Source organism: Molothrus ater, chromosome 8, assembly GCF_012460135.2.
Source record: "Molothrus ater isolate BHLD 08-10-18 breed brown headed cowbird chromosome 8, BPBGC_Mater_1.1, whole genome shotgun sequence".
Taxonomy (NCBI): domain Eukaryota; kingdom Metazoa; phylum Chordata; class Aves; order Passeriformes; family Icteridae; genus Molothrus; species Molothrus ater.
In genome coordinates, this window is record NC_050485.2 from 1865613 (window position 1) to 1892460 (window position 26848).

The 26848-nt window shown below is 54.5% G+C and overlaps 1 protein-coding gene across 1 annotated transcript; it reads left to right on the forward strand.

Annotated features, from left to right (window-relative positions):
* The first annotated feature begins 3908 nt into the window (after positions 1 to 3908).
* NEUROG3 (neurogenin 3) lies at positions 3909 to 4451 on the forward strand. Its single transcript, XM_036385612.1, has one exon. The coding sequence runs from the start codon at positions 3909 to 3911 to the stop codon at positions 4449 to 4451; it is 543 nt and encodes a 180-aa protein (XP_036241505.1).
* The last annotated feature ends 22397 nt before the right edge of the window (positions 4452 to 26848 follow it).

Sequence of the window (26848 nt, forward strand, 5' to 3'; positions counted from 1 at the left end):
CCACCTGCAGCATCACAGACTGACCCTCGTGTACTTGGCATTTGTTTCCTGCCTTTCCTCTCCATGGTGTTTCTTTTCCTCTCTCCTATCCAGAGATAGTCCAGGTTTTTTTCTATGCTAAAGACTGTTGCATTCTGATCAGAATGGCTCAGAACAGCTGTCTGCTCTTGCAGCCTTGTGAAGCCAGCTCCTGTCTGGCTGTTTTGAGGGCACATAAGCATGGAGAGAGGTTTATTGTAGAGTGAAAGTGAAAGCCCCAGTGAAAACTCTTGGGCTTTCTATCAGGGCTTCTCCTCTTCTGGTGAAGTGACAGCATCCCTCATCCCAGGGCTTATTTATCCTTGCACAGAATCAAAGAGTTATGGAGTGATTGGGATAGAAGGAATATTAAAGATCACCTAGTTCCACTCCCCCTGCCATGGGCAGGGATGCCACACACTAGCCCAGGTTGCTCCAAGTGTCCAACATGGCTTTGGACACTTCCAGGGATGGGGCAGCCCCAGCTTCTCTGGGCAACCTGTGCCAGGTCCTCACCTCCCTCATGGTGAAGAATTCCTTCCCAATATCCCGTCTGTCCCTGTCCTCTTTCAGTTTGAAGCCACTGTCCCCCCTGGTGCTGTCACCCTGTGCTGTCCCAGGTCCCTCTCCAGTTCTCTTGGAGCCCCTTTAGGCACTGGAAGGGGCTCTGAGGTCTCCCCAGAGCCTTTCCTTCTCCAGGCTGAACACCCCCAGCCCTCTCAGGCTGTCCCATAGCCGAGGTTCTCTCAGCCCCTGGAGCCTTTTCGTGTCCCCGGGGGACACTTTGCTGTGTGATAACAGCTGCTGAGGGCTGGTCACATCGGCCGGCTCTGGAGCTCCTCAGCCGCCCACTGAACGGACAGACCGCGCTCTGCGGTGTCCAGGGCAGCGCTCGGCAGGTACTGAAGGACTCCCCGAGGCGGCTCCTGCCATCCCGGCGGGCATTCCTGGCCCTGCCCGGGGCCGGCTCCCTCCCTCCCGCCCGTGCGCTCCGTCGGGCGGCTCCGGGGACGCGCTCCGGCCGCCTCTTGCCGCTGCTCGCCTTTCCTCTCCACACTATATATATATATATATAAAATTCTTTCTGCGCCCCTTCATCTCCCACTCTTGCAGGAAAAGGAAGGAGCGGGGGGAGGAAGGGAGAAATATTGTTTGAACTGACAAAGGGGGGCATCTGGTGCACCTTGCGCCTGGCATCTGTGCTCCTTGTGTCCCCAGCAGCGCGCTCGCACCGGGGCGAGGGGCAGGAGGGGCCGGCGTGCATCTGTTGGGCGCCACAATAAAGTCACAAAACAGCGGCGAGGGCCCGGCCCCGCCGCGCTGCCCTCTCAAAGGGGGACGCGGGGCTCGCAGGTATAATGCCCCGGCTAGGTAGGGCCGGGGCGGCAGCTGCTCCGCCGAGCCGCCCGACATATGGCAGCGCAAATCACGGTTCCTCCTGAGCAGCCCGGCCGGAGGGAGCGGGGCAAGGATGGCGAGGCCCCCGGGGCGGGTGCCTGTGCCTGTGCCGTGCGCCCTCCGCCGCCGCAGCCCCGGCCCCGCGGGCGCGCACCGCCGGCCCCGGGGTGGAGGCGGGCGCGGAGCGGCCGGAGCCCCCCGGACCCTGGGGTCACCCCCAGCATGGAGAGGGGGCCCAGCCTTATCTGCCCTCCCCTCTCCCGAGCAAACAGCCCCCGGAGGGCGGGCGGGCGGGCTGCGGCCGAGCCCCGGCTCGCCAAACGTTCCCGACGCCTGGCAGGCGAGGGATGCGCCGGGGCCGCTCTGGTTACCATATGTTTTCAATAAAATAAGACAAATAGGGCCGGGAGATAGGGATTGCAGTAAACCTGTTATAAAGCAGCATAAACCAGGCCAATGTAAACGGCAGCAGGGCCCCTCCTGGAAGGGCCGTTGGGTGCCAGCTCCGCACCGGGCGGCCCGGCCAGGTGTGAGCGGGAGCCCGCAGCGGTGCCCCCGCAGGTTTTTATCACGTTCGTGGTAATATGGTGCTTGTTATGCTAACTATGAGTAAACATCCCCGGCCGGGCTTTGTGGCGACGGGAGGGAGTTATCGGAAAGTGGCAGTGGGAAGGTGATTTAACAATAAAGTTGTCTTGTTTGCCAGCAGGTGATGTCTGCCCCCAGCCCCATGATTAATGCTTCCCAAAGTACTCCACTTTACAATCTCTTGTAATTATTTATTAAACGAAATCTATTTATTATTATTTTAGCAAACAGCGGTACCAGGTGGGGCTTTCTTTTCCTCTTCAGCTTTTGTTTGAAGGACGTTTGAAGTGGGCAGTCTGAGGCTTGGAAACTCGCTCGCCAGATTTTTTTGTCATCCAATTGCACAGGCACAAAAAAAAAAACCCCAACCCCTCCGGGCCCTTCCTATTCATCCTCCGCTGCCCTCCGAGCCGCCCCTCGAGAAGGGGCGCCCGAGCCGCCGCGGTGGCCGCCCCCCCTCGGCACCCTCCCCCGCCCTCCCAGCGGGGCCGCCCGCCCGCCGCACCGCGCTCCGGGCCAGGCGGCGCGCACGGCCCCACAGCGCCGGCAGCGCCCGCCCGAGGCCGCCCCGCGGGGCCGGGGAGCGGCCCGGGCAGGGGGAGCTGCCCCCAGCCCCGCCGCGGCCCGACGGGGCCGCTCCGGCCGCTCCCGGCCCCGGGATCCCCGAGCGGGCTCCGCCGCGCCGCTTTGGTGAAGGACAGGGGGGACTCCCGCCCCGCCGGGGCTGCGCCCTCCCGGCGGCCCTGCCCGCACCCCCGGGGGCGTCGGGCCGTGCAGGGGGAGCCCGGCTCCACTCCTGCCGGTCCCTCGCCCTCGGCCGGGGAAAGGTGCCCCGGGCCCGGGCCGCTCCCCATCCCCGCCGCAGCCGGTGCGCAAAAATCCCCGGCACGTTTTGCGCACCGAGCTCCCGGGCCCAGCGCCGGGCCCGACGGGGCCGGGGCGGCCTCGGGCCTCGGGAGGGCCCTTCCCCCGCGGGATCCAGCCCCTGCTTCCCTTGTGGGAGCAAAGTCACGGCGCGAATGGGGACTGGAGGAGGCGTTCGGTGCCCTCCGGTGCTGGCGCTCGCCGCTCTCAGCGCAGCGCCCAGAGCTCCGCCGGTCGGTGCGCGGGGGGCGCGGGGATGCTCCCGGCGCTGCAGGGGCCAGGACAAGGGTGACGGGAACACCGGAGGGGATGTTCCGGGACTGCCCCGCGGCGCCGGAGCAGCGGCAAGGGGTTGTGGCTGTGCCGAGAGGAGCGGAGCCGGAACGGTGCCGGCTGGACCCTCACGTCTGGCACCGGGTGAGGCAGCGCCTGGCCCGGCGGTGCGTCCCCGGCCACTCCGGGAGGCCGGAGGTTCCCCGCGTTCCGCAGCCGAGCGCTGGGGAGCCCTCTGTCACCGCTGGGCCCCTGTACCCGCCCCGACCCCCGCTGCACCCCGGCGGAGCCCCGGAGCGTGCGGCCGCCCCGGCCGTGGTGCAGCCCCCGAGCAGCACGGGCTCGGCCCGGGGGTCCCGTCCCGGAAGGGCTGGCGGGCAGGGCCGGGGGGTCCCGGCAGGACGCGGGGTGGAAGCCGGCGAGGTCTCTCGTGGCGTGGCCGGGGCAGCGGGCGGTGCCGGAGCCGGCACGCTCCCGTCGGGCTGATAAGATAAAAGCGTGCCAAGGGGTGGGTGCGGGCGGGGGGGCGCACACGCCGCCCGGCCGGGAAATCCCCATTGTCTGCCGGCCCTATATATAGGGGCTAAACGGCAGTCGTGTGCCGGCGGCACAACCTCTCCTGCCCGCACTCGAGGCACCGCGGGGAGCGCCGCGGAGCGCGCAGCCAGAGCCGCTCTCCTGCCCCGCAGCCTCGGGCGGGCTCAGCACGCACAGCCGCGGGGGACACGGCTCTGCCGGGCCGGCCGACGCGGGGTTGGCTGCTCAGCATGGCCCCGCAGAGCGACCGCTCGCCGGACGAAGGGCAGCCGTATTTCGGAGGCGCAGAGGATCCCTCCCCGGCGGCCGGCGGGGCCTCCGGGGGCAGCCGGGGCGCCTCGCCCGCCCGCACCGCCCTGGCCCCGCGGGACGCGGCCGCCCGCAGGAAGGGGAAGGCGCGGCGGGGCCGCGGCAAGGCGCGGAGCGAGGGCTTGCTCAGCAAGCAGAAGAGAAGCCGGCGCATGAAGGCAAACGACCGGGAGAGAAACCGCATGCACCACCTCAACTCCGCCCTGGACGCTCTCCGCAGCGTCCTGCCCACCTTCCCCGACGACGCCAAGCTCACCAAGATCGAGACGCTCCGCTTCGCGCACAACTACATTTGGGCGCTCACGCAGAGCCTCCGCCTGGCCGAGCAGGGCCTGCCCGAGCCCCCCGCGCCGCCGCCGCCCCCCGCCGCCGCCTCCCCCGGGCCCTGGGACTCGCCCTGCGCCGCGGCCCCGCCGCCCGCCGCCCTGCGCCGCGGCCCCGCCGCCTTCCCCGCCTTCCTGTGAGCCCCCGCCCGGCCGGTGTCCCCCCGGGGTGGCCCTCAAAGAGCCGGGGGGCGGCGGGACCCCCGCTGCCCCCGCCCCGTCCCGTCCCGCTCGGCTGGAGAGCGCAGCGGGAGCGGGCGGACAGAAACAAATCACGGTTTTGTACTCGTTAACGGTAAATTATATTAATTTGTCGCTATCGGTATTTATTGATTATATTTCGTAACAAATATGTATTTTGTATATAAGAGTATTTTCAGCAGCGGTGGTCCAGCTGTCTGTACCCGCAGCTATATTTTGAGTTTTCTGAAGAAAAAAGAAGAGGAAAAATAAAGCGTGTCGCGGCCAGACCTGTGCCAGGCCGTGTTTTTATCACCGAGGGCTCTCCGGGAGTTCCAAAATCGCGCGCAGCAGCGCCGGGAGGGCCGCGCCGGCCCCGCGGGGCTCCCTCGGGCCCCGGGCGCTGTGCCCGGTGCGGGGTCGCTCCCGTGCGGGGCGGAGCGGCGATGGAGAGCGGAGCAGAGGGGTCCCGGGCGTGTGCCCGTCCAGGCCCACGCTCGGATTTAAACCCGGCCTCTCTCTGCAGATGCCTTTTCCCGCAGAGCTGCGGCAGCTCCCGTCTCCAGGTGAGGCGTGCCCGGCTGTTTTAAGGACACGGCGCTCCTGGAGCGGCGCTGGTGCCCGGGGGGCAGGATCGCCTCAGGGCCACCCCATCCTCCCCCGGGGTGAGTTTAGCCGGGCACCGCGGGCAGCAGCCGGAACGCGAAGCCCTGAGCGGGGGCAGGGGGAGCGCAGGAGATGGCAAAGACGCTGGTGGCGAGAGGAGAGCCCGCATGAATTCCGTCAGCCCTCGCCGGCCCTCTCCTGCCGGGACTCAATTTGTAGCTGGTGGATTTACGGCCAGGCCGCCTCCCTGCTCCGCGCTGCCCCGCCGGGGCGGCCGCCGCCAGACAAAGCGGCCCGCGGGGCCAAAAGCCCATTGTGATGCTAATTGTTCTCAGCGGAGCCCGTTTGCCCGCGGCAAAGAGACGCTATTGAGGCAATTTGTAGAACAAAAGAAATTTGGTTACTGGAAACAAAGCTGCACGCACAAACATCTCCCCCCTCCACGCAACAACCTCCCCTTCCCGCACCGCAACCAAAGCGGCGGAACCTGAGCGGGGACGGCAGCCCGGGCTCCCCGTCCCGCCGGTGGGGGGGCAACCACGGGGAGCCCCTTTCTGCCCCTCTGTCCCCTTCCTGCGCGCTGCCCCCGCTCCCCGGGGGCTGGGGCGGGCTGAGGGGGCAGCCCCGGCGGGGAAGGGAGCGCTGGGTGCGGGTGGCAGCGCTGGGTAAGGGTGGGAGCGCTGGGTGCGGGGAAGGGAATGCTGGGTGCGGTGGCAGCGCTGGGTGCGGGTGGGTGCGGGTGGCAGCGCTGGGTGCGGGTGAGAGCGCTGGGTGCGGTGGCAGCGCTGGGTGCGGTGGCAGCGCTGGGTGCGGGGAAGGGAGCGCTAGGTGAGGGTGGCGGCGCTGGGTGCGGGTGGGATCGCTGGGTGCGCTGGGTGCGGTGGGTGCGCGGAGCGATGCCCGCAGCAGCCCCGGTCCGCACCGGGCTCTGGCCATGGTGCTGAAGGCACGGCGCCGTTGTGCCCTGGACGAGGCTCAGCCCTGCCCGGGGGATGAGGAGCCCTTCCCGGTGTGTCTCTCCCGGGAGATGCTGGGGTGCTGTCCGCTCAGGTGGGGTGTGGGAGGCATCGCCTGGTGCTGCGGGGAAGGGAGAGGCCGGCACGGCCCTGGTGCTGAACCAGACACTGCAGATCAGAGAACACACGGGGCTTGGTGGATTTTGGAGAAGCAGTGACCTCTTACTGGTGCACCTGATCCAGCCTCCTTCAACAAACTGTCCCACGGAGGTGTCCCCCACAGCCGGGAGAAGGGAGCAAGGGCAGCACGGTGCCAGTGTTGGCAGGCAAGGTGAGCAGATCTCACTTTCTGCAGGAGCTTTTTTGGAGACCTGCACCTTCTGCTGCCTCCTGGGACCCGCCCGTCTATGCAGAGGCCCCCTCCTTTGCCTGTTCGCTGCTTTGAGAAGAAACACCCGCATGGCTGGAGAAACACGGCCGTGGGGCAGGGCTGAGGGCTCGGAAAGGGCCGTGTGTGCCCATCTCCGTGTGTACTCATAGCCCTGAACGTGATCTATCTGTGTCGTAGATCAGATAGGCACAATGAAAGACCTAATAGTATTCCTGCCCCTTCCCCCCGCCCTTCTGGCTGAATTGTGTATTGTTTTCCTACTCTAACAGTCTGCAAAGTGCTCCAAGGCCTCCGTGTGTGGCCACAGGCGAAACACCGTCATTATTTGGGTGATAAAATCATTTAATGTTTTCCCTGCTAGGGCAGCTCCATGCCGATATCTCCCCACAGGAGGTATCGCGTTGCCCTCACTATCTGCATGTACCGTGGGGCTGAGGACGATCTCAACACCCTCACTTATCAGCAAAAGCAGCATTTTTTGCAAAAAAATGGCAAAAGAGAGTTCAGGGTGGACGTGGGCAAGAAAAGGAGCAAGAAGAGCACGAGAGTCCAGTGAAGAGCAGGTATTACAAAAGTTCACAAAGATGTCTGTACTGCTGTATTTTCAGAAAGGGGTCACTAGAGTGGGGTTTACTGCATTGCTGATTCCTTTTTTCTGGAGACTTAGGATGCTTCTGGTCTTCCAGCCGTGGGGCTGTAGGTTGGGGGTGGATGGAAGGGGAGGGGGGGCAGATTTACTACCTCTGGAGAACTAGTGACTTCTTTAGGGGCTTGAATGCATTTTTTTTTCTTTGCCTCCACATTATTAGGTTAATCATTGCTTGAACCGGTTGCTATGGTTTTAGCAAACCCATGGAAACTTGATAATGAAGACTGAAAGACTCCTTTTCCATTTATCTTTTCTCTATGTTTAGTGCATGATGGTCTCATTTCTCTTGACGGGGCTGTCCCAGTGCCAGTGCCCGGCTTTTATAACCACGGCTGCTGCAGTGGCCTCGGGACTTTTTGATGTGGGGGAAACAGGTGGCTGCTGGGACCGTGGCTGTTTCAGGCTTGTGCCCTCACATATTTGCAGGCAACAGGATGAAAACCAACCTAACCCGGGCCCTGCTTGCTGAAATCCCACGCCAGGTGAACTCAGCTTTTATTTTTGCAGCCAGGGAAGAATGCTTCACCCCGACCTGATGTTTTCATGCCCTCAATACTCAGTTTTAGCTCTCCTGTTTAGACAAGACTGTCTAAACATCAGTTGGACTTGATGATTTTAAAGGTCTTCTCCAACCTTAACAATTTCCCAGTTTTATGATTCTTTGGATATGTGATATTATCATTTATTACAGACAGAAGGAGGTTTTATACCTGTCTCGTTCTGAATCTTCCCTCTCCTCTGTGGCTTTACAGGTATTCAGCAAACCCTGGCTGTGGGGTCTCCTACAACAGTCTCACCACTGCTCTGCTCTAGTCAAGGTTAAAATGGGGGGGTTGAGGATACCAAACAGCCGAAAACAGAAGCTGTAAATTATTTGCACGGTTCAGAGAGGCCAGGCTCATTGTCAGGGCCAGGGAAGGGGAAACACCCCGGTCCTTTCCTCAGCAACAGACTCATCCCCCTCCTCCTTGCTCTTGGTCGGCTCCCTCGTGTCTGAAGGCTTGGCAAGAAAATGAAGGTGATTCCCATAATCCCAGGGCAATTCCTTTGACCCCAGCCTCCACTCTGTGCTCTAAATAAGCCTTTAAGTGAGTTGCTTCCTGCCCTCTCACATTGTCCGCCTCTGACACCGCAGTCAGGTTCCGAGGAGGAGGAGGAGGCTGCAAAGCGCTGCCCGTCCCTTCCACGGCTCTGGGAACCAGAGGGGGCTCCTGCCAGCAGAGCAAACCCCCTCAGCTCCTCCAGAGAGCCCGGGGCTCGCCAGGGCGCCCCAGAAGCGCTCCCGGGCCAGGGCAGGATGCTGGGCTGCGGCTGCACTGCCCGCACGTTTCGGGGTAGCCGTGCCTGCCGGCAGAGAAAAGGCGAAGAATCGGGATTCTTTCACATGATCAGCCTTCAAAAGTCTGCTTTTGCCCCCCTCCTCCCGGCTATAATGACAATCCAAAGAGTTCCTGATAGGGTTTTAAAAGATGCTTATTCATTCACCGTCCACCAAGCATGAAAATCCAGCTCATTTGTTCATTTGTAGCCATTCTTCGCCCAAACGACCCCACAGGGGCTGAAGCCTGTTGCCGAAAACTTGTCACTCACACTTTTAACTTCTTTTTGTTGTACTTCTCTTTATTTCATTCTTCTGGGTCCCCACCTCCGCCACCACCCCACCCTCTCCTCCGGTCACAAAGGCAAGTCTGGGAAGCTCTTTAAAGCCGCAGTGCCCCCTTTTAAAAATCAATACAAAAAAAAAAAAAAAAAAAAAAAAAAAAAAGAGCAATGGCTGAAAGGAGATCCCAAGTTTGTGTAAGGAAGGGGGAAACTCCATCCTGTCTGCACAGCATAGATGGGGAGAGCAGGAGGGGGTGTGGTACTGGGTGCCAGCACCTCTGAGCCACCTTAAGCCTGGCCTGGGCTTCTTGTGGCGCCCTCACCATAAGAATTTTGCCTTTCTGTGCCAAGGGAAACATGACCTGAGGGTTTAAGGGGCTTTTAAGGAGAGGCCAAAAGCATCGACCAAGCAGCGAGCTCCCTGAGGAGCCTCCAGTGCCATGGCCTCTGTGCCAGTGTCCTCTGGCTGGGCTGATGTGACAACAGGGCTGCTCTGCACTGCCCTTCGGGAGCTGTGGGCTTCACAGTGCATGTGGAAAGGGTGGATCAGTGTGCACTTACATTTTGAACTGGTCAGGTGCTATGTGCTGGTGAATCCAAGCCCTTGGCTGGCTAGTTGGACTCTGCTCAGCTCAGACTGTTGAGTGATGCTCCTCCTTCCCATCACAGGAGGTGTGTGACACCACCCACAGCATCCCTGCCATTCCTGGACACACAGTGTCCTTTGGTGGGTTTTATGGAAAAAGCTCAGTGTTGCCTTTGCTTGGGTCACTCTGCCTCCCATTCTCCTGCCTGGAACATCCCTAGAAAAACCTGGGGCAAGCAGGAGTGTGTGAGCTTTCCCTCTAGGAGCTCCCTGCCCCTGTGAGCTCTGTACAGCCCATAGTGGTGTTTGCTGGGCAAAGGGGACAGCAGAATTCTGGGGATGACACTTTTGGAATCACCTCGGCCACCCCATCGTGGCTGGGGATTCTGCCTGCTCAAAATATGGGGCTGCTCTCCCTTCTGTGTGAGGGACAAACAAGGTCTGTGCTTAATGGTCCCCCCTGATATTTCTGACTGCATTTAACCCTTGAAGCCAGGGGTTGTGCAGCTGCAGCCATGAAGAATTGCTGCCTTTTGTTGTTGTTTCAGCCAGAGCTGTGAGGCTTCACCTCCTTTTCCTGGGGCCTCAGATGTGATTTGGCCTGGACTTTGTGCAGCTCTGCCTGGAGCTGGCCCTGGCATGGGGAATCACATTTCCACCGTCAGCCTACAGGCTGTGGATGGAATGTGGGCTGCTCACCCAGGTTCAGCTTGTTATTTCAGATTGAAGTGCAGGGAAATTATCTCTCCCCTCCTTCCCACCCCATGCTCATGAGTGGAGCTCATTTCCTCTCCTCCTCAAGGCACCACATCCCCACTCTACAACACACTAATTTCAGCAGAAAAAGTTGCTACCAATATGCCCTGGTATAAAGGGTGGTCCCTTCTCCAGGGCAGGGGCAACAGCATGAGCTGAAGGGGAAAAGAGAAACCTCTCCTGTCATCTCCCAGGTACCAATCCATCATCCCCAGCCCCAAGCCCTGCTGCTCCCTCGCTGGCCAGGCTGTTTCAGGCACAGACCTCACGCCTGCAGGACAGGGGGAAGATTAATGGGGCAGGTGCTGGTGCCCAGAGCTGGCTTTAGCCCTGATAAGGTGGGAGCTGAGATAGCACTGGGTCAATACTCAGCGGTGGCCACCTGGAGCTGTGGCTGGAGCCACCTGAGGGGCTGCAGGGAGGAGAGGGCACAGGGGGTCCTGGGGCAGACACAGCTGCTGTAGCTCAGCACAGCTCCTTGCCTGTGCTGGGGGAGAGCCCCTGCTCCTGCATGGACCCCGGGCCTCCCCCAGCCATCTGTTCCCCCTGCCCATCAGCTTTCCCCACACAGCCCAGCTCCTGGGGCAAAGCCAAGGTTTCAGCCTCCCCCACCGTTAATAATTCCCGAGGGATCACAGCATTCCCATTTATCACCCTTCCTCCAAACCCCAGCTGTTATTTATGTGTGTGCCCCCTCGCCTTTCCCAGTGCTCTGCTGTGCCCTCCCTGCATCCTCTGCTGCCCCAACATCCCCACGTTTTGGCAGGGGAGGGGTTTGCACCCCATCAATCCTAAAAACGGCACTGCTGGCTGCATTCTGACAGTGCAAAAGGCACCTGTTGCTGGAAAAACTGCAACAGGTTATCCCAAGCCTTTTGTGGTTCGAAAAAACTGCTGTGGTAATGAACCCTGATGTGGATCATTCTCACCTCCTCCTGGGATTTTGGTTTTGTAGGATGTTTGGTGGTGGGTGGGTGCCATGGGAGGAGTCTGCCAAATTTTATTAATATTTTCTTTGAGGAGCAGCATGATTCTGGCTGCAGGAATCTGTAGCTGTGAGGAGATGTCCCTGCCTTGCCCAGCTCACTTTGGGGCACTTTCTCTGTGACCTGGGACACTGACAGATGGGACCCTGGGGGTGCAAAGAGCAACGCTATAAATCCAATTTTGGAGTGCACTTGCCATCCTGCAGTACGACAGGATGAATCTCTTGTAGATTCCCTATCACAGGAGGAATCTTTTGGAGAGTTTCTTGTTTTCCCATGGTCTGTCCCCGCTCGCTTGTGGGATGCTGCTCTGTCCCGGCTGCCCCACGCCGGGCTGCACGGCCGATTAGGGACCCTCTTTGTCACCTAATTGGATTTTTCTCCCCTTGTTAGCCCGCAATGAAAATGTCACGGGCTGCAGGGAGGTGCCCATTCATCTCAAATGAAATTCGGTCCCCTCTCGGCCGAGCCGCGCCGCTATTCACCCTGCAGCAGGCAGCTGGGCCACCGGGGGATGCAGAGGGGACCGTGCCCGTGGTGCCAGGCAGAGGGGAGGATGCCCGTGGTGCCAGGCAGAGGGGAAGATGCTCGTGGTGCCAGGCAGAGGAGAAGATGCTCGTGGTGCCAGGCAGAGGGACGATGCCCATGCTTGGCCGGACAAGATTGGGGTCTGGCAGCCCCGGTTTCTCTCTCCAGGAGGTTCTGTGCCCAGGCCTGCAGGGGGATTTGCATGGCTCTGCTTTACCAGGAGGTGGTGCTGGGGCCCTGCGCCCTTGGCCTTGGCCGGACACGGGCTCTGGGCACGCCGGGCTTTGGGCACGCTGCCTTTTCCAGGGAGCCATCGGTCCTAGGGGGCTGCGAGGGGCCGGGGAAGGCGATGCTGGGTCCTGGCAGGAGAGCAAGGAGCCCTCCACGAGGTCCCGATGGAAAAGCAGGGAGCTGTGGTTCACACCGGGAAGGAGCCTTCCCCAGGGGCAGCATGCCTCAGAGACGGACAGACCACAATTTCTGCCTGAAGAGCAGGATTTTGGGGAGGTTTTCGGCCCCTGTTGCTCGCTCATGAACCCCCAAGCCCCGCTGCAATCAGGGGAAGGTGATGCTTTAAGCTTTAGCTCTCCTGTTTTTTCGGGTCTGTACAAACGCAGCAGATGATGCTGCAGCCAGCGTGTGCCAGGGACGGCTCCTGAGCTGAGCACCGAGAAGTTCCTCACGCCCCGGGTTGTGGAAGGTGTTTCACAAGCGGCAATCACGGAGCTGGCACCCCCCGAAGGCAGCCGCAGAGGGGCAGCTGCTCGGTAAAACCGGATCCCAGGTTTCGGCCACCAGGAGCACGGCAGGGATGGGGAGGGGATGGGAAACAGAGCCCGGGGCGAGCTCCAGCCGAGCCCTCGGGGCCGGCCGGGCTGAGCCCACCCCCCTAAGGGCCACGCAATTGCCCCGGTATGAGATGTTAAATAAGCAAGAGCAGGGCTTTTTTTGACCTCACCGTATGACTAGAGAAGGTGAAATTATTTGTGGCAAACAATGGCGTTGATAACTTTTTCCGTTCCTCGCTTTCCTGCGAGTAAACATCTATTCTTACTTCTCTAAAAGCCTCCAGCAGCCAGGATTGTTTCTGTCCTGACTGGATGCCTCCCAGCCGGGGAAAGAGCTTTCCTGTTGCCTGCCCAAATTCCTCCTCAGTGATCTGCTAAAGCCCAGAGCGCCTTTGCCTTTCCCTGAACCACACTTGCACCCGAAAACCTCTGACCTAAACTTAGCAAAAAGCAGATGAAAGAGCTCTGGGGCTCCCCAGGAAGGATTAATGATCTGCAAGCAGACAGATAGTCACAAAATGGTTTTCTTTCTTGCTCTCCTCCCCTCTCTGCTGCTGACATATATATATTTGGAAAATGTACCCCTGGGTGTATGGTCCTCAAGGGAGATTTGGGATTTTGCAGGGGTTCACCAGTGCTTGGAGCAGGCGATGGATGGAGAGGTGAAGGAGGAGGAGAAGGGGTCCATGGGAGCATTGGGAAGGGAAGGCCAATTATTTCCTTACTCAAATCACTTCTGCTGGTGCTGCCTGGAAATTGGGATCCTCAAAATCCCCTCTGTGGACAAGCAAAGCCTAGTGGTGTAGGTGAGCTCCCTGCTGCCTTGGCACCTGAAAACCTCTGTGACCTAAACTTAGCAAAAAGCAGATGAAAGAGCTCTGGGGCTCCCCAGGGAGAATTAATGATCTGCAAGCAGATAGTCACAAAATGGTTTTCTTTCTTGCTCTCCTCCCCTCTCTGCTGCTGACATATATATTTGGAGAGACACTTGGAAAAATGTACCCCTGGGTGTATGGTCCCCAAGGGACATTTGGGATTTTGCAGGGGATCACCAGTGCTTGAAGCAGGCATGGACAGGGAGGAGAAGGAGAAGGAGAAGGAGAAGGAGAAGGAGAAGGAGAAGGAGAAGGAGAAGGAGAAGGAGAAGGAGAAGGAGAAGGAGAAGGAGAAGGAGAAGGAGAAGGAGAAGGAGAAGGAGAAGGAGAAGAGGTCCATGGGAGCATTGGGAAGGGAAGGCCATTAATTTCCTTACTCAAATCACTTCTGCTGATACTGCCTGGGCACTGGGACCCTCAGAATCCCCCCTGTGGACAAGCAAAGCCAAGTGGTGTAGGTGAGCTCCCTGCTGCCTTGGCTCACAGCAGGATTGTGTCACTGGCCAAGCTGTGAAGCCAGGGCTCCTGCTCCAAGATATTTTTATTGCCTGGGAACCAGGCTGAGGAAAGGTGTGGCTTGTTTTTATTTTATTTTTTTCCTTCCCTATCTTTATTTGACCAAATCCAGCAAAACTCAGGGGATGGCTTACATTTTGGAGCAGTGCAATGGGCTCTGCTTTGCAGACAGCTCCAGAGAGTTCACAGGGCTGCTCACAGTCCTCCTTCCCCCAAACTGTCCTTTTTGCCTCAATGGTGTTAAAAATGCCTCAGTGATGTTAAAAATGAATGCATCAGGTTCCCTGGCAGAGGGTGGGGAAGCCCTGGGGGGCCCTGGCTTCCAGCTCCCTCAGGAAGGAATGGCTGCTGGCCACCTAAAACAGGCTGGTGCGTCACAGCCAGAGGTTTCTTGGCACTCACTGGGAGCCCCCGAATGGGCTGCAGGACAATACATCAAGAGGGTGAAAAAAACCCAACAATACCTCAGGAAGCAGCCCAGGACACTGCAGGGAAGAAGCCTGATTTAGACCATTTCCTGGCCTGAAGGTCCGTGCCATGGCATGGCTGTTCTGTCCAGGCTCATTGCTAGAGTGGCTGAACGAGATAGTTTGCAGCTCCTCAAATATTTCTTCTTCTACTTATCTATCAGTTATTTATATTTTATCAAACTGCTCAGTTTTTGCATTTGCACTGTTCCAAGTAGGCTGGCAGAAACAAGATCTGCTAATGGTGTGTGGAGAAACCTGGGGGAGGTTCTGAGGGGGGGGAAATGTGCATTTCTTATAGCACTGACCAGTTTTGCCTCCTGTGGCCTGACTTTGAGCCCTGACAATGTTTCCCCCCTCTCCTTCCCCCTCTCCTGGCTTTGGTGTGGGCATTCCCGTGGGAGGGTGGCGTGTCTGTGTGTCTGTCCCCTCTGCCACTGGCACTGCTGCTGCTCTGTGCTCATCCCTCCTCCTGCTGCCACACCCCTGGTAAGGCCACAGCAACGACCTGGCTTTGCTGCACTAAGGGGGGATTTGCAGGAAGCAAATTAGAAATCCCAGCAGCTGGGAGAGCAAGGGGCTGCTCTGCCTTTCCCACTGCTCCCCCTGTACTTTTCACCCCAGCAAGGTCAGCCCTGTGAAACACAGACAGGGGAACCCTGTGGCTTCTTGATTACTGTTGCTGTAAGCCCTCCCAGGATAAGCTCACTACTGGAAACAGAGTTTGGGAGAAGCAGGGTTGGGAAGCTGCTTTTTTGCTATTGGGTATTTGAAGTAAAGTGCTTTTTTCACCCCCAGAACCCTCCAAGACCCCTTTGCCTTGTAGGACACCTTGGAAGGGCATCAGCCAGGTATGGACTGACCCAGCATTTTCATATTCCTAGAAGCCAGATTGTTTTCCTAGTTATTTTTATGTCTTTATATATACAGAACAGATTTTTAAAGAATTTATTTTCAAATAAAGCCTTGGCCACAGGGCTCATCTCTCCAGACCCAAACTGCACAACATCTCAGAACAACCTGCTGGGTGTACTTCAGCCACTAATGCACAGCAATCTACTTTTGCTTTAATATTTGCATCCAAATAGAAGTTAAAGGGCCCCTTCTCAACACTATTACTCTTTATATGGCTTTAATGACTTCATCAACTCCAGTCAACATTCCTCAGTATTTTTTTTCTTACTTTTCAGCTGAAAAGCTTTTTTCAGCTGGACTAAGTGGCCATGCCTCTGCTCTGTGTGAGTCTGGGGGTTTATAAAGGCTCTGACAAGTCGGTGAGCTGGGTTTTGGGGGCAAGCAGCCCATGGCAGCCTGTCCCAAGCCTCTGCTAAGGACTCCCCACCTCACCTCTGCCTTGGGTCTCTGCACAGGGGCTTCTCCGTGTCCCCAAAAGGCTGAGAAATGCTTATTGACAGCCAGAGCTTTTCCTGCCACAGTGAGATGGGACTGAAGCTCCTTTCCTGTGGCAGGGATGTGTCTGGAGGGGCCTTGCACATTCCAATAATTCCCCCCCATTACTTTAATTTCCCTCCCGCTTTCTCCAGCTCCGCTCTGCTGTGCGGGATGACGAAAGGTATTTTAACTCCCAAAAAAAAAAACCCACGGCAACAAAAGTCTCTTTTTAGAGCTTCTGGGAATCGGAGGGGCTGGAGGGGCCAATAAAAGCCCGGGTTCCGAAGTGCGGCGGGGGCCGAACCGCAGCGGGGGCGGAACAGGGACCCATTGACGGGCAGAGCCGGGGGCAGCGCCTGGGGCACCGCGGGGCAGGGGAGGAACAGACCCGGCTTTGTCACACGTGTCACAGGTGTCACACGTGTCACAGGTGTCGCAGCCCGGGCTGGCTGCAGGGGTGCCTTTGGTGATGCTGGCATGTGCCACACCCGGCTGGCACCGCTGGGGAGGCAGGGAACAGACCGGGATTTGTCAGAGGTGCCCAGGCTGGCTGCAGAGGTGCCTTTGGTGATGCTGGCATGTCCCAAACACGGCTGCCACCCGGGCTGGTGGGGAACAGACTGGGATTTGTCAGAGGTGTCGCAGCCCGGGCTGGCTGCAGAGGTGGCTTTGGCGATGCTGGCATGTGCCACACCCGGGCTGGCAGGGAACAGACCCGGCTTTGCCAGAGGTGCCCAGGCTGGCTGCAGAGATTCCTTTGGCGATGGGGCTTTGTCAGAGGTGTCCCAGCCCGGGCTGCCTTCAGGGGTGGCTTGGGCGATGCTGGCATGTGCCACACCCAGGCTGATGGGGAACAGACCAGGATTTGTCAGAGGTGTCGCAGCCCGGGTTGGCTGCAGAGGTGGCTTTGGCGATGCTGGCATGTGCCACACCCGGCTGGCACCGCTGGGGAGGTGGGGAACAGGCCGGGCTTTGTCAGAGGTTGTCGGAGCTGTGGGGGTAGGACGGTCAGGATGGACGGAGACGAGAGATCTCTGCAGCCAGGTCAGGAACTTGGGGTTTATTGCAAAGGGCCTGGGGGCAGGGCCCTGCTGGGAGCTGCCAGGCACAGCTCAGAGCAGGGCTGAGAGAAGAGAGGGGCAGAGAGCATGAGAGGGTGAGAGAGTAAGAGGGTAAGAGAGTAAGGAAGTAAAAACGGTAAGAGAGTAAAAGGGTAAGAGAGTGAGATTCTTGTTACAATACAATAAATCTTCTTCTGGGTTGAATATTCTGATTCTCACTAACCAATCTAGTACAATATACAAATCCTATAGCATTTACATACAGCCTATAAGAATCACTACATTACAATACTGTGCTACATTTTAAACCCTACAAACTCCTCTTTGGACCCCTTCTGCCAAGCTGTAGGGTCTGCTCTGACCCTTAGGCCTGTCTGCAAGCAGGGGGTGTTGTTCCATTAAAAGGGGATCACCTTCAGCTGGCCACACCATTGTTTTCCTGTTGTTCAGTAACTAAGGTATCTCAAAGCTTGCTTTCATTTCAATCTTGCTTATAGTTTCTATATTCTCAAAATCTTTTGCCAGACAATCATATTTATAAGGCTTTCCTGTTTCATCTTCCCCAACAAGAGGTGTCAGAGGTGTCCCAGCCTGGGCTGCCTGCAGAGGTGGCTTTGTTGAAGCTGGCGTGTCCCAAACCCGGCTGGCACCCAGGCTGGCAGGGAACAGGCTGGGCTTTGTCAGAGGTGGCTTTGGAGATGCTGGCATGTCCCAAACCTGGCTGGCACCCAGAGGAAGGTGCCTGGGGTGGCTGCAGCAGGAAGTGCAGGCAGAGCATTCCCTGTCAGAGCTGAAATGAGGGATGTGGGACTCCAGGCTGTGCTTATAGAGCACGACACAGCACAAAGTACATGACTCCATCAGAAGGCTGCAAGAGAGATTTATTAATGCAACATGTTGCTTTTATACTCTTTCAAGATATTTACATTCACTTAACATACACATTCACTGCCCATTGGTTATAGGAAAGAAACAAAGTTCTCAGTGGGTGATGAGGGAGCCACAGCATTCTGTGAGCCAGCTAGAGTCCAAATCTCTTAACTTTCTCTCTTTCATCACATCTCCATGGTGGCAACCTTGGGGTCTTTCTCAGGAGAGATATGGGGCTTTCCTTATCATCAGGAAGCCTTTGCTGGCTCACAAGAACAGCACAGAATGTCTTTCCTACACCAGGTGGCTCTCCAAAATGCAGTTTATTCCATCCAAGAGGTTACAGCAGTCCAGGGTGGTGGGTGACAGAGCTGTGCCCACAGCTGTCAGCTCCAGCTGCAGGCAGGCCTGGAGACCCTTTGGTTTAGGTTACAATGCATTATAGACTTTTCTTTTGGCTACAATGCATTATAGACTTTTCTTTTGGTTACAATGCATTATAGACTTTTCTCTGCTTAGCATCTTAATACAGTAGGACCAATCTAAACATTAACTATTACCTATAGCCCATCATAGCTACTATAATTACCATATTCATGTTACTATTCTCCAATCACTAAAAGTTAGTGCATTACAGTTTCAGCTAGAAGTTGTTTTTCAGTTTTCTTGCAGTGGAAAATTCTGAGACCTTTTTTCTACTTGCCACATTTGCTGCCTTGTTTGCCTGTGGTCTCTTCCTGCTTGGTAAAAACATCTTCTTGTTTGGGGTGGGTTTATCCTTTGCTCTAAGCCATAAAAACCCCTTCTAACTAACACATCCTTTGCCTCCTTGGTTATCCAGTAACACTGGCTCAGCAATTATTTTCTTCTATATCAAAACTTGCTTTCATTTCTATTCCTTCTTCAGATTCTACATTAAAAAAATCTTTCTACTAAGCATAGATATCTGTGAGACTTTCTTGTCAAACTTTCATCCTTCCCAACATTTCCCTGTGCTTCAGGGCTGGGCTCATGCCTGAGCTCAGCTTTTTAAGGCCTGGCAGGGCAAATAAAGAGGCTTTTTGCCCTGAGCTCTGCCCAGAGAACATGGCAGGCTCTGCAGAGCAAGGGTGACTTTGGGCTGTGCTTTGGGGATGGGCAAAGGAAGTCTGTGAGCACTAATCCTGCATGGATCCACCTGCCCAGAGGGGCTGGGGGTAGGGTTAGCCAGGGCACAGTGAAAACAGTGCAAGGGCTATGCACAGCTTAGGGGCAGACAGATCTGTGAGACCCCCAGGGATGAGCCCCAGCAGGGACAGGACCACTGGAAGAGTTAGTTGTCATTAATGATGCCCTGTGAAGGCTGACCTGGAACAGAGACTAGACAGAGTTAAAGAATAAAGTAGGGATTTATTAAAAGGCCTCAGTAGATCCACTTTGGGCAGCACAAGAGCCCAGCCAGGGCTGCACCCAAGGGGAACTAAAATAGTCACAAAATGCATGACTGGTCATGGGGTCTCTCCCTTTGATCAGTTCTGCTCCATTTGCATCTTGCAGTTCATTGTCCCATTCCAGCTTTAGCCCATGCAGTCCCATCCTTGTTTTCCTCTCTCCAGCCCACGGTGTTTGTGCTCTTGGGGCTGAGATTTGGATCATTTGTCCTTGGTCCCCAGCTGGAGCAGGAATTGTTTTGTCTCCCTGCTCTGTGCACAGAGCTCACCATCCCATAATATGAAGCCCAGACCCACACACTAAAGCAGCACAGAATGTGAAAAATAGAAAAGCTAAACCCTGAGGCCTCATAATGACCCTGAGCAGCCTCACCTGGAGCCTCCCACACCCATGGTCTGGCTCCATTTAAGCCCAACCTGGGGTTGTTGCTCTTTCCCTTGCTCTGAGTGGGGTAGGAGGGTGCACATCTGGGGACAGAGCTGAGCTCCTGCTCCAGGCAGGTGAGGCCAGCTGCCACACTGCAGGTCTGTTTCACAGCTCCCTCTGGGCCCTACACCCTGGCTGTTTTGGAGATGAACATCCCTTCCTGGATTGTTGGTACACGCCTGATGGAGGAACAGCTTTTTGGTAGGAAGAGGCTGGGTGGGAAAAATTCATCCCGGTGTGGGGAAGGAGAGGGTTTCATCCAGCAGATGTTGTTTTGGGAAAGGTGAGCTGTGCCCTGTATGGGAATGTGAGTAGGTCTGACTGTTTGGCTGCATCTTTGTCTTGGTTTGAATGGACAGGTGTCTGCTAAGGAGGGCAGGAGTCTTCCTTGAAATGGACAATGTAAACCTCCTCTTTCTGAATTATTATAGTTTTTAAATTAAGGGGTTCTCAGATAAAGATATGGGAATCGGAATAACAGTTCTTTAATAGGAAAATTAAAAATACAAATGTAATAGTACAAAAAAAAAGAAGAAAACAAACTGCTAAAAGAGTCAAAATATGACCCAACACCCTGTTACTCAGGGTGTTAGTAGCAGTGTAATTAAATAGTGGCTGTAGTCTTAGATTGACAGCTGCATTCTGTTGAAGTAGTAATTTTGTAGAAGGGTATGGTTTTCCTCTAAAAGTCTGGTAATAGTGTAGATAAGTTTAGTCTTCTTCTGGAAATCTAGTAAAGAAGACAGCTGCTCTTCTGGAAATCTAGTAGGAAAAAGCTGTTTTAGTACTCTAAAGCTCAGATTATAGCTAAATAAAAATGCTTAGCTCCTCCCCCTGAGTAGAGCATCTCACAGTAGGATGATGTAATTTTATCAGTCATGCAGTGATACTCAATAGCCTATTAACAGAAGACATTGCCAAGAAAGGCAATTAGTTTGTAGAAGAGATAAAGAAAACTCCTTAATTAGCAGAAAAGATGTCCCACTTCTAACAGATAAGAAATAGAGTACACACTCCTAATTAAATCTTTCAACTTGAGACAGTCTTCCTCTTCCCACTCCTGGCTGTGCCTGTGCAGGCCAAGCCTTGTGGTGGGGACACAAGATCCAGGCTTTGTCTCTGCTGGCCTGGCCCAGGGAGGTGGGGGAAAGTGGTTCTTTTATCCATTCCCTGTCTTCTGCATAAATACCCAGGAGAGATTTCCAACTTTTCCTTCAGTTTCCTGTGTGCTCCTGTGGGTGTTGCCCGATGGGTGAGGAGCTCTGCTTTGGAGGCAGAATGTGGAGGTAAACTAAGGTAACATCACGGCAGCTGGGTCAACATGATGATTCTTAAGCTGCTAAATTACCACAGGTTATGATGTCCCACTTAATTCAGGAGATTTACAGCACATTGGTTCTTATAACTGCCTTTCCAGAGCTTCCCCATCCACCTCTGCTTCCCAAACAAATCCAGTCCCATACATGCAGGGCCACACCCCAGACAGTGCATATATGGCAATGGGTTTGCATGGGAAAAATGTTTTGTGCAATTGAGAGCCCCGTGGGGTGTTTATTTGACTTCATTTTTAAACTTTTAGGTCATGGTATTTTTCTATATTCTGTTTTTTGGAAATTTGGCGTCGGGCAGGGAACATTGCCTGGCCATGCTTTGCAAGGCTGAGTGTGTCTCTCCTGGCACAGGGCTGCTTTCTGCAGTGATGCTGGATGAATCTGTTGAGCAGAAGGTGGTAGAGGAGGAATTAACTTTAAAAACATACAGACAACACATATGCAAAGTATTCCTCTCTAATGCAGCACCTGGGATTTGAGCAAATGGCAATAACAGAGTGGGGCTGCGTGGGATGCAGGGCTGGCCTGGGCTGAAGGCAACAAAGGTCCAGCCAAACACAGGCAGGGCTGAGGAGCTCCTGGCAGCCACTGAGGAAATGTTGAGAGTTTTTAAACATTGTTATTTTTGCCACTGTGTCTCTGTTTTCCTGATAGTTCTCCCCGTCTGGGTACCCTGGGTCTGTGGTCCCCTCTGGCTGAGCTGGATGTAGGGATTTCATGAGCAAAATGTTCGATTTATGGACTTTGAAAACATTTTCTCGCTACTTATTGCATTAAAAAATTATTATTAAAAATATTAAAAAAGTTAAAAAATAGAAATTAAATAGAAATTAAATAGAAATTAAATAGAAATTAAATAGAAATTAAATAGAAATTAAATAGAAATTAAATAGAAATTAAATAGAAATAAAACAAAATTAATTAAATTAATAAATTAAAATAAATTAATTAATAAATTAAAACAAATTAAATTAATAAATTAAATGAAAATAAAAATAAATTAAAATATATTAAAATATGTATTAAATTAAATAACATTAAATGAAAATAAAAAAAAATTATGTAAGAAATCAAATAAAATTAAATAAAAATAAAAAAGAAATTAAGATATATTAAATTATGTATTAAAATTTATATATATAAAAGTTTTTTTGTGTTACATATTAAAAAGTTGTTTAAAAAATTATATATTTTTGCTAGCAAGAGGGGAGCCTTGCCTGGCTGAGCAGGGGCTGCTCTATGATATATCCACTACCAGCAAAGCCCATCTGCTGAAGAGGGTTGGGGCAAAATTGCCTGTTAACACATGGATGTGCAAACCCTCACCTTGCAGGCAGACTCAGCCCCTGCCACACTGGGGACAGTGACTTGAGTGGCATTTGAGTCCAGTGACAAGGACAGGAATCCAGGAGCTGCTCTGGCGAGGGCCAGGTGCAGGGAAGAGGCACCATATGTTAAACAGCCTGCAGGAACCTTTCAACCTCCGTTGTAAAAATCCCCCATCTTTCTCCCTGTATTTAATGCATCTTTGTACGGACACTAATTCCTCAAGCATCCACGCCAGGGTTGACTTTTAGTGTGTTTGTCCAGGCAGGCTGCCAGGGAGCAGTTCCTACAAGGCTCCCGAGCTCTGCCGTTTGTTGAGGCAGCCGTAAATCACAGCGCCCCTCGGGGCAAGGCTTTTCCTGACAAAAACGGCGGGGACGAGCAAAAGAGAGACAAGACAACAGCAAAATGCAAAGGGTTTATTTACACCGGGGAAGAGTGACTGTCCTGAATGAAGCAGATGGGGACAATGAGGGAAAGCTCCATCTCCACTCCCCCCATCTCCCCTCTTCGTTGTTGGGCAATACAGTGAAAGGGGAACAGTCTGAGGCTGATGCTGTCAGCTGAAGAAGGTGATGAGGAAAGCCCAGCTGGCCAGGTCAGGCAGGGAGACACTTGCTGAGATGCCCAGGTCTTGGAAGCCTCAGACTAAATTGGAGCTTTGGTAATTGTTGGGGTCTCTGTTGCCGATTCCCTGACTTCTGGGACTCTGTTGGGGGAGACCCTCCTGGAGCGGTCCTGTGTCAGGAAAGAGATGCACTGGATCTTTTTGGTCTTCAGGTTCTTGTTTATTGTTATCTTATCTAGAGTTTTGCACGCTGTCCACACCAGGCTCAGCACACTGGAAAAGCACAGCAAAAATGGCCAACAATCTCTTGTTGCAAGGTCTTTTAACACTAAACTATCCAATTAAGAACTGACAGCTAGATTATTTCCATTTTTAACCCGATAACTGATCCCCAAAAGCCCACAATGAGGACTTTTCCACCCAATTACAAAATGCCACCCAAAGAAGGAGAAGAAGCATGAAGAAGAAACCCAGGATGACACCCTGTGCCTTCCATCTTGCTTCCATCCACAACATCCTAAAAATCCCCAAACCTAAATTTCTCACCAAGTGATAGACCTACACTACTCTCTACAATCTACTTCACACCTCAGTGGATTCTAATCTATTCTGGAGCTGGAGTTTAGGAAACTTTCTCCATGAATGAGGGTCAAAGTCAGTGCTCCCCTGGGGGTCAGGGCACCCCAGAGCAGATGGGGAAATATTCCTGGTGCCCTGGGTTTCCACAGGTAATAGTGGGATTATAACCCTAAAATCCCTTGTCCCAAGCCCCTTTGGTTAATTTTGTCCCCTTGCAGTTTATTTTGTGGGGAGGACGTGTGACACCCCTGCCCTCCCCATCCCCACTTGGCAGCTGGCTGTGTTTTTGAGTGAAAAGATGATTTGGGGAGGAAACAAACTCAGTGTTATCAGATGGGGAGACTTCACCCCAAAACAGGCACTTCTGAGGCAGCACCTCCATCCCAGTGTGGGCTGCATCCCATTCTGCTGCTGCAGCCCTTCCTCCTGTGCCTACCCCCAGCCCTGCTGCAGCATGAGTATTTATTTATCCCTGCCAGCTTTCTGTCTTCCCTCTTTTTCCCAGTTTATTTATGGCTGTTGCCTTTCAGCTCCTGGCCAGTGCAGCCTGAACTTGGCCATTATGTGTGGTTTGTTGCAGAGGCCATCAATCTGTGGGGCCAGCACGCAGCCTGATGCACTTCCCTCATCATCATCAATTTTCCCCATCGTGCTGGTGCATCTCTTTGGATGTGGGGCAGCTGCTGATGTGCCCCTGGTGGCCTCTGCACTCCCAGCCCTGGACACCCTCACAGAAGCCTTTTGTCCTGGGATGCTCACAGCCATCAGGTGGGCCTTCAGAGTCTACACATTCAAGCAGGGCTTGAGGTGGCTTCAAAGAGGTGACAGGAATGCACTGCACAGAAAAAAAGTACATAATTTTGCCCTTAGTAAGTACTGTGGAGTCCTGCTTAGCCAGCCTGGTATTTAAGCTCTTTAAGTTTAAACTCTTAAATTCTCTATATTAATTGGGCAGTAAAGTTTTGCCTGTGCTATATCCTGGGTGCAGGCAGAGGTGGGCTCTGCTGCCTTTGAAGATGACCCCCTCAAAGAGCTGCAGCTGTTGCCTTTTTTGGCCCTGGGAAGGCTCCCAAGGTGTTTTGTCCATCTTGCTGTGTGTGGGTGCCCCTTGCACCTTGATCTGTGAGAGAGTGGCACTACTTCAACAGCAAATGGCAAAGCTCCCCCTCATTTTAGACTGATGTCAGCAGAACTATGTGGGTACCACCAGATGCAGGGATCTGTTTTGGAGGGGAGGCAAGAGACACTGCTGAGCTCTGCCTGCTCAGTGCCAGCAGTGTGATAGCCCTGGATTGTGCCAGTTTTTAGAGGTGCAAATGTCCCAGAGCAGCAGCTCAGGCTGCAGGGAGATGACACCCAGCTCAGCCCAGGTGTCTAATGCCTCCCTGAACTGTCCCAACCATCTCTTCCTGTTAGGGGCAGGAAAGCAGCTGAAAATGAGAAGGTAATTCTTAGTGACATCCATGGTTTCATCCTGATTTATCCTGAATAAGGCAGAACTGGAAATAAGGCACTGTTCAGTTAAAAAAAAAAAAAAAAAAACAACCAAAAATCAGGAGAGCTGCTTTGTGACTGTGTTCACAGGGGTCTTAGGATGAGGGAAGAGACGAGGATTTGACTCCATGTTTCAGAAGGCTGATTTATTATTTTATGATATATATTACATTAAAACTATACTAAAAGAATAGAAGAAAGGATTTCCTCAGAAGGCTGGCTAAGAATAGAATAAGAAGGTATGATAACAAAGGCTTCTGTCTCGGACAGAGAGACTGAGCCAGCTGACTGTGATTGGCCATTAATTAAAAACAACCACATGAGCCAATTAAAGATCCACCTGTTGCATTCCACAGCAGCAGATAACCATTGGTTACATTTTGTTCCTGAGGCCTCTCAGCTTCTCAGGAGGAAAAATCCTAAAGAAAGGATTTTTCATAAAAGATGTCTGCGACATAGCTTCAGGTCTGCTGGGTGCACGTGCCTGGAGCTGAGGAATGCTTTTTGTGCCTGGATGTTGATGCTCTGTGTGGGTGCTCCATCTCTACTGAGGAGTGGGTTTTGGGGATGCCAGCAAGGTGCCTGGCATCTTTTGCCAGAGGGATCAACATTTTTTGGGCTAAAGCAATGCAGGGCTGGCCGCTGGTCAGACAGGAGTGCTCAGGAGCTTAATTCCATCAGAAGCACAGGTCGGAGTCCCTGGAGTGCCCCGTGGATGCTGAGAGCAGCGCCTGGGATGTCGGCTCCTGCCAGTGTGAGTGTGTTACCGTGGCTCTGCTGCTGCCTTGTGGTGGGTGATGCTGGGCTGTCACCGTCTGACCCGTGGGGAGGAGCAGAAGCCCAGGCTGGGCTCGTGTTGCTGCCTCATTTGAACAGAAGCGTGCGGTGCAGCCAGCGAGCGGCCGATGACATCTCTCCTTCCCGGGGGTATTTTTAGGGTGGCACTTAGACCTGGCACACGTACAAGCAGCTGGAAAATGCGTGGCATTTCCTCTTCCTGACAGGCAATCCGGGGAGGCTGGGTGATGCCTGTAGTCCTGCTGTGCTGGCTGCCTGCAGGTGACAGCTATGGAGAGCAGGGGCACTGAAATAATGTCACCCCTGGCCCTGCTGCCCAGCGGGTTTGGCGAGGTTGGTGCTTGCAGGTCTGGCTGAAATACAGGCAGGGTGCAGTGCCTCTGTGCAACTGAAACACTGCTGGTTCCCAGCGTGGGCTGGTGCTTCAAATCACCAAAACATTGCTGTGTGCACAAGGAGATTTTCCAGGGGGCAACTCCATCTGCTGTGATGGGGATTTCTGCTGTTGGTCTGGTGTGAGCTGAGAGTGCAGAGCCTGGGCTGGCTTTGTGCACGTTGTTGAGCCTGACATCTTCTGCTGCCATCACAGCTTGAGAGGGAATAGCAGCCTGGCCCCTTGCTGGTCCTTCTGCCCTATGTTCTTGCTGTGAGAAGAAAAGTGTGACCTGTGGTCTTGCCCTTACCCATCTCCCCACCTCTCCTTCCCTCCTCCTCTCTCCCTTCACCTGGAAAAAAAATCCACCATTGGAGACCCATCTGGAGAAGTCTTTTAGGAGGGGAAGCCCATAAATTTCCCTCTGGCTCCCCTGACCTTTGGTTTCCCAGGGGAGGTGTGTGGAGGGAGAGGAAGCATTTTCCCCATGGCAGTGACACAGAGGACAGGGTCTCCCCTTGCTGAGCCAGATGTTAGATAGATCTGCAAACCCAGGCTGTTGGAGTGGAAAGGTGCCCTGAGCTTGGCCTTGAAGTCAAGGAGGAGGATGCTGGTAGGTGGGCTATGAAAGCTTTGCTCTGCTGGGGATGGCACTGAGGGAAATGGAACCCCCCAGCTTTGTCCAGCAACAGATACCCCCACCACACGTGCAGAGGGGAGCGGAGGAGGCAAACTTGATCTTGGTATTTCCATTTCATCCATTACCAAGTGCATGGCTGTTCTGAAGCCATGTGAGGCTCGGAAGCACAATTCCCTGGAGCCTGGAGGGGAGGAAAGTGCAGCCCTTTGTCAGGGCTGGCTGTCACAGCAGCCTGGCCCACGGCACACGCGTTTGGGTTTCGGCGCAGACGTTCCCCGCGGTGTACCTGGCTCTGGCTGAACAATACCTGCTTTCTTCCCTGCACCCTGAGGGGGGCTGCCCTGCTTCCAGAGGGGAGATTTA